Source organism: Terrapene carolina, unplaced genomic scaffold (genome assembly GCF_002925995.2).
Source record: "Terrapene carolina triunguis isolate 2854851 unplaced genomic scaffold, T_m_triunguis-2.0 Scaffold789, whole genome shotgun sequence".
NCBI lineage: Eukaryota > Metazoa > Chordata > Testudines > Emydidae > Terrapene > Terrapene triunguis.
Window position 1 is genome coordinate 3,321,543 of NW_020665140.1, and position 8,121 is coordinate 3,329,663.

The 8,121-nt window shown below is 40.3% G+C and overlaps 1 protein-coding gene across 1 annotated transcript in view; it reads right to left on the reverse strand.

Annotated features, from left to right (window-relative positions):
* Nucleotides 1-8,121, reverse strand: part of GRID2 (glutamate ionotropic receptor delta type subunit 2) — a 1,014,260-nt gene that overhangs the window by 348,526 nt on the left and 657,613 nt on the right. The window contains exon 5 of the mRNA XM_024197621.2: nucleotides 221-274. Coding sequence (XP_024053389.2) covers nucleotides 221-274 — 54 coding nt within the window. The remainder of the gene's footprint in view (nucleotides 1-220; nucleotides 275-8,121) is intronic.

An 8,121-nucleotide genomic window follows, 5' to 3' on the forward strand; every position in this document is an offset into this window, starting at 1 on the left:
TTTTCATTTGTTTTATTGATACAAGGCCTTTTATTTAAAACAAAACAAAACCAACAAAGCCCCAAAACTTGTCATTCTGATTTTATTAAGCAATGCTCTCACTCCCATGCCTCGACTTTGCTGTAGTTACTGCTTCCTGTTGGCAAAGACCAGCGTGAACACTGTCAGTATGTATGAAAACAGGATTCATGCTTCACAACAACATTTGGTTGATAGTTACCTCATTTATAATGATCCAGTGACAGTCAAAAGCAACCAAATTAGTCTCCACAACCTGAAATAGAGAACAAAGCAGCTATCAGTCAGCTTATTTATAAAAGCTAAATAAATAAATAAATAAATAAATAAATAAATAAAGTGGAATGGATGCTCTCTGCAAATGACAAATAAAGGAGCACATGCTCTGAAAGACCTCTGTTATTCAGCTGAGGATAGAGAACCTTTAGCAGATGCATTTGTGTTATTGTTTGACTTGCTAATTAAAGATGGAAATATATTTCAATGCAGGCATAACAGAAGAAAATAGGTTTCAGTTGATTCAGAAGAAAATGAAATCATTTTTGCTTTAACACTGTATAGTGAGATGGAGCAGAAGAAAGAATGGCAAAGAATCAGTGCATTCAGACAAGATACCTACTGTCGCAAACTGACCAAATTTCTAAATCTCCAAACCATGATACCTTCTCAATGTTCACCTATCTTGGATGTGTGAGTGGGAAGGAAATGTGGAGATTCTGGTCATCCAGATTAAAACATTTGGGGATTATATGAATAGAGGAATAGGTGGGGAAAGATATTTTTGAGAGAGAAAGAGGAATGTGTCATTGTGGCAGTTTTGGGAGACTACATGTAAAGAATGACCTACTCTTGCCTCTATTTTCACAGGTCCCTTGCTGTCCCCTCCCACTTCTATCTTGTCACTGAAACAGATTCCAAAAGCTGTCTTTGTGGTGGGTCCAAGATGCTACCTCCCCTTCTTTATTCTGTGCTATCATTCTTCATTTTGTGGGCAAGACTCACTCAGGAGAGGAACAAAGAGAAAGAAGAAGAGGAGGCGAGATGAGTGGGCTGGCAATGTCATGAGCCCAGGAAAGAGGCAGCTGCAGGATCTGACTTTCACACCAAAGTAGGAAGTGGGGAGGAGGAAGCAGAGGAGGGAAAAATCATAGAAGAATGTCAAAAATGTCTGGACATCTCAGTTCGTTCTACTGGTTTCAAATGAACAGGCATTGCAAACCAAACCAAGATTGGCTTTGCTTGATCTGGTAACTCTACCGATATTGGCTCTAAAACAGTAAGCACCTAGAACTGCTATAAATCACAGGGCAAGGAAGCTAGGTATTGTAATGCTGCTTTGTGAAAGCATAAAACAACATTGACATTGTGGTAGCTGAATGGTAGTAGTCTATTGTTATTGAGGCCGGGGAGATGCACAGCACTGATTTTTGGCTTTGGGATGATTGTAGTTTATATAATACTATGACCAAAGGAGAGAGATTTAACTGGTTACTAATCTTAAGAGAGAGGTAAGATCCCCAGAACTGAAAACCACCATTATTAATTCAGAGGCATTGGAACTGGGGTCAGTTCTCATTTGCTACATTGATGCGCAGTACAGGAAATTCTAACCTAGAGAGAGACTGAAAGCAGGTTCTGGGCAGCTACATATAAATAGGCCTTAGATAGGAAACTCTCTCCAGTGCTGAGATGATCATTTGGGGAAATGAGATTGCTGTGTCAATGTATCTCTGGGTAAATATAAACATTATTTGTAGTAATTCATGACCTAACATTGAATTTAGATACAGTGCATTATATTTAAGGTAACCAGACAGCAAGTGTGAAAAATCGGAACAGGGGGTCGGGGGTTATAGGATCCTATATAAGAAAAAGACCGAAAAATCGGGACTGCCCCTATAAAATCGGGACATCTGGTCACCCTAATTATATTCTCCATGTTATTATACTGGTTCTACTATTTCGTCATGTTATTTTGATTGGTCCTATTGATGAGTCAGAGGCAAGGGGCTCCCCATTTATCTTTGAGAAGAGGTAAGTGTGGCATCTCCTGGATTTTGTCAAGAAGGTTTCTCATGTATAATGCCTGATGTTAAGAGATGAGATAGCAGAGAGGGCTCTTTGCTTGTTACTTTGATAGCCTCTGGTTTTATTCTCATTATTCCATTCAGTTGTACATCTACTACCCTCTGTGTAACTGAGGTGTGGTTGAGCATGCTATACACCTGATGAATGAGCTGCTCATTTGATGCTGGTCTATCAAGAGGACTTTCAAAACCCTACACAGAGTACCGTTACTCCACAGCTACTGAATGATTAAAATGGGTTTCCCTGAGCCCTTGTGACATTTTTTCTTTTTTGTTTGTTTGTTTTGAGTTACACGTCTCTGTTTCTACTCCCTACTTTGTATTTTGAACTTTTTTCCGTCTTTATTGTACCACTTGCGCATTTGGTAATAATAATATATTATTTTGATATTTTGTTGAATTCCCCACAGTAGACTTTTATGACACACCTACAGGGACAAGATAGAACTGAACAGTGAAATGATGTGAAGCAACATAGCACACATCCTGGCTGTCATTGGTCTGATCAGATATCATGTATCAAATCAGTTGGAAGATAACCAATAATAAGAGAAGAGAGAGTTTGGAAATTGAGGGAGTAGTAATAGTCCAGCACTGCCTCCCAAAGAAAATTTCCTAGTACTGTCATGCCATAGAAAGTTAAAGACTAAATTAAGAAAAATTCAAAAGAAACATTTTTAGTTGTAATTTGCAGATTTGTTGAAATCAACACATTCCGCAGGACCATGTCAATTCTGAGGAATTGCTGCCAGAAACCAGGCAGATTTTCAACAGACTCTTACCTGCCAGACAGTTTTCAAAACCTGCCTGGTGCCTACCTTGCTCCTCAGCAGCCTGCTTGGTGGGCTGATGGGGAGCCAAGAGCCCGAAAGCCCTAGCTCCTAAGTTTGGGGCTCCTTAGAAGTCCAGGTTTCCAGGCTACAGGACAGCTTCCCAGATGGACTGCCCTGAAGCCAGGGCTCTGACTAGAGACGAGCAGAGAACGGTAATTCCGATTTGTGGAGAATTTTGGGCTTTTACACTGAATTGGAATGTAACCAAATTTTGAAATCTTTACATCCTCCATGGAACAGAGTTCCCATGCCTTGTCCAGCTCTAATTAAGATCTGGGTGAATAACTGATTTTTCAGTTCTGAAAAAAATCGGGGGGAAAAAAGAGTTTGGATCAAACCAAATTGGAAAAGTCAGTTTTGGGTCAAATGAAATAATTTGTTTGATCCCAAACATTTTGTTTCTGCACCTTTTTAAGGGCTATATTATGAAATTGCAGAAGGAGGAGGAGATAAAAGTGGTACTTCCCTTGTAAGCTGTAGCCTAGTAGTTAAGGCACTCACCTGATATGGGAGACCAGGGTTCAATTCCCCTCTCTGCCTGTTATGAAGATGGCATTTGAACTTGAGTTTCTGACATTGCAGGAGAGTGTCATGGCTACGGGGTATTCTGATATGGAGCTCTCTCAATCACTCCGGTTGAACAATACAAAGTGGAACAATTTAACATAAGAGATTGGAAAATATCCACATCAGAGTATCTGTGGCTGGGGCACTGTCCTGAAATGCCATAGACTCAAGTTCCAATCCCACATCAGGAAGAGGGGAAACACAATGTGGGTCTCCCCCATTCCAGGAGACTGGGCTAAAACTTACAAGGAAGGGATTGGTACCACCACTCTCCTCCTTCTCTGGCTAATTTCTGAATGGCATCTCAGTCCCAAAACTTTTTTTTTTTTTGGCTAAAATTATTTGGTGCATTTGTACATATTCATGAAAAGTTTTGGTGCCCCCAAAATACATTTTTGGCAAATTTAATATTTGCTGAAAATAATTCACCCAACTCTAATTAAAACGCAAAATGAGGATGATTGCTGCTATATATCCGAGGCACTGGTTTGATCCACCTTATCTTCTATTTCAAATTTGGTTTCTGACTTATTTGGCTCTTTATATAATGCAGTCAGCTTTTTAACCTTCAGTCAGCCAGGACATCTTCAGCAGATCAAGACCTTTGAGGTTCACTTTTTTAAAATTACATACTGATACAAATGCAACATGCATTTGTTCAGACTTCGGCCCCTCCCAGGAACTACAAACACCTGTGACCCATAGCCAATGAGAGAGAAGGTGGGTGAGGTAATATCTTTAATTGGACCACCTTCTGTTGGTGGAAGGAACAAGTGTTGAATGTCACAGATCTCCTCCTCAGGTCTGGGAACGTGATCAGAGTGGCCAAGCTAAGCACAAGGTGGACAGATTAAGAACAAGGGGATCACACATGTTATCGGAGAACATACAAAATGAAGTGAATAATTAACATCTCTGCAGTCTTAGAACAAAGGACTCACATTCTTAGTGAATTGTCATTGTTTTAGGAATTCACTTTGTCCTGAAGGCTGCCAGAGAAGAGTTTAGATTTCAGTATCTTTTCCCCTCTGAATTTTTTAGGGTTGAAGGTGAATCTTTGGGAGGTTGATCATGGGGTTAGGAAAGTTTCTGAAGAGGTGGGTTTTCTTACATAAACGATAGTCTTGTGGTTAAGTGATCAGACTGGGAGTCAGGAGATGAGGGTTCAATTCTTGGCTCTGCCCAGGGCCGGCTCCAGGGTTTTTGCCACCCCAAGCAGCAAAAGAAAGAAAAAAGAAAAGCCGCGATCGCGATCTGCTCTACCGCAGCCGCTTCAGTCTTCAGCGGCGGGTCCTTCGCTCCGAGAGGGAGTGAGGGACCCGCTGTCGAATTGCCAGTGAAGAGCCGGACGTGCCGCCTCTCTCCGTTGGCCGCCCCAAGCACCTGCTTGCTGGGCTGGTGCCTGGAGCCAGCCCTGGCTCTGCCACAGACTTCCTGTGTGACCTTGGGCAACAATCTCTCTGGATGAAATGCTGAACCCACTGGAATCAATGCAAAGCTCTCATTAATTTCAATAGAGTCAGTATTTCACCCTCTTTGTAGAACTTTCCTATCTGCAAAATGATGATGCTAATACTATTCCCTTTCTCCCAAACTTGTCTGTATAGATTGTAAGCTCTTCAGGATAGGGACTTTCTCTTACTTGCTGTGGGTACAGTGCCTAGCCCAATGGGCTACTCTCCTATCACCACCACTCTACTATTAATATCTTTTGGACATGTTTACATTATTGTGCTTATGTGCTTTTGTAGTGTGCCACAAAAATTCAGAGTTTGGGCACAATAGAAAGATTTTAATAACCCAATCAAATATTTTATAGACTCCTCCTCCTTAGAGGAACTGTTTTGAAACTTAAATCAGTCTGACATTGAACACTGCAGCTTTCTGAAAGTAGTTGATGATAAAATAATAATATGCATAATCTAGCATAGAACAGTCCTCTTGATCAGCAGTTATGAAGCACAAGTTTACAAGTTCATTATTATATTAGAACAGTAAAAAAAAAAATCAAAGCTAGCACTAACACAGCCTAGATCCAATTATCTGTCAGTAAAAAGTCATTACTTGGACAAGGCATGCCTTTAGTGTCATGACATAACGTTCCACAATGCCCTTGACTTTCTACTGAGTTTGCAGTTTTGTTCATTTAAGGAGTCCATTGCATCTTCACTGGGGAGGGAGGAGACCAAATAAGAATGCCTTAATGAACAGAGAGATATTAGAAGCAAAGAACATTTCTGGTTCAAATTAAACCTCAGTACTCATAACTAAAAGGCCACGTAATAATGTCGTGGAGGCCATGTAATGAAGCTGCTTTGAAATTATTTTTTATTACTCATGTGTTCGCAAAGTTAAAGCATTTATTCGGCATCCGAGAGAATGATCCACTAAAGGAAAAATATCATTTCTTTGTGGTCTAGGTAAACATCTTCATGCATACCCAGTGAGCTGGCATGAACTCTGCATTTTGTGGAAGGGGTCAAAGGAATATATAAACCAATACGTTCAATGAGAGTGAGGGCAGTAATTAAAAGGAATCTGATACCTGTAAGTTAAAAGCATTAAAAACAAATTGGTAGGGGGCACCCACAAGTTAGGGAGTTTAATAACCCCAAATCTTTGAGTACTGTGCAGCTTTGGAACTCATCTGCCCATATTGCTGGCTTTCTGACAGAAAGTAGTGCTCTGCACACATAAGAGGGACAGACTGGAAATTTCCATACGAGACAGAAAGCAGGTGATGGTGTTGTTTATGCAACTCACATCTTAGGGTAAAATTGAACTAAACTATAGTATGCATTCATAATGAGGGCTGGAAAGCACATGAAAAATGAAATCCTGCACAAGTATTAAATGAAACAATTAACTCTTTTCTAGCCACACATGAATCCATGCAGATATATAAACAGTGTCAAAACACTCCAACACCTTTCTTTTTTAATAAAGATAAAAAAATGCTGCATGGAGCAATAGGTATCACCATCTTGGTGGACTTGCTTGGAAATCTTGCAACACTGAAATATCAATATGTTAATTACCTGGTATCAGGTTTGAATCTCAAACATGAAAAACTGTTTTATTTCGCTCACTGAAATACATCTGCCTGACATTCACATCCAAAGTAGCAATATTAAATAAAAAACCTGGTGCTGCTGAGCTGACATTTCTTTCACACCACTGGGTGTCTGACAATCCACAGCAACTTTATTGTGCAGGGAGTGCAACAGTGTCATGGTATAACCAAAGAATTCAGGAAATGATTTTTCTTCCTCTCTCTTTCCAGCACTGTTGTGAGTTAAGATACACTGCCAAATGTGTATTGCCATATCACATAACTCTTCAACAGCAAACATCCAAGCGTCATTTTAGCAGGCTAATTTTACATGGGGTTTTAAGGGCCAATTACTTAGATAGAATAATTTAGAATTGTTCCATTGAAGCCAGTGAAGCAATAATACATTATACCACCTGAGGATTTGTCCCAGTGGCAGTTACTCTTTATGTCCTAGTAAAGCAGCCACACAAACAGTTCAACCTGAAAACCAAATTTTGTGAAAAGATAAAGCAATAACAAACACAAAGATCCCAATTCTGCCACCTTACTCACACACTGAGAAGTAGTTAAATGAGCTATCGTATTGAAATCTATGAGAATACTTGCATAAGTGCTACTCAATGAGAGTATGGGAGGCAGACGCCTAGGGCAGGCAGTTCTACTCATAGGAGATCAGAAGTATCTACAGTATTGATATAAAGTAATATTCTTATAATCTTTGCAACTTTAGAATTGGGGATCACTTACAAACTTAGGTAGTAATCTCAAACTCTAGCAATTTTCCAAACTGCCTATAAAATAAATGCTGCACTGTATTGTGAAGAAGGGATTCCACTTGGTCAAACATGAACGCCATTGGCCCAATGTGAAACATCATGGTTGAAACAGAAAATATTTTTCTTCTTCTAAAGGACTTGAGTACACGCTGGGATAGATTTTGCAGAGAGCAGAGATATGCTGTCAAGAAGACAAGTGATGAGCAAGGACAAACCATCTGTCACTGGCAGTAACTCGAGAACTTTTGAATCTTTGGAAAAACCTATTTATCACTCCTTCTCTTATCATTCACTCTCAAAGCATCTAAGGGCTACATGTAAGAATCTAAAGCAAACCAGAAATACTGCCACACGGAAGCTTCTTTCATTTGTAATAATAATAATAATTAAAAAAAACCCATACAAATAGCTCCTCTACAAACAGAACTAGTATTTAATGGAATAATATAGAAAATTAACTGTTTTGTTCTCCACTGTACCTGGTTTAGCTTTACTTTCCTAGCTCTGTATACAGTATGTCAAAAAGCATGTATTGAATACCTGGAATACTATATAGATTCAATTGCCAACAGATTCACCCAGGGCCGGCTCTAGGCACCAGCAAAACAAGCTGGTGCTTGGGGCGGCACATTTTTAGGGGCGGCATGGCCGGCGCCAGAATGCCACCCCTGCCGCCCCTAAAAATGTGCCCCGGCCGCCCTAGCTCACCTCCACGGCGCGTGAAACAGCTGATTCGCGCGCCGCTGCTCGCCCTCCCTCCCAGGCTCTCAAACCTGGGAGGGAGG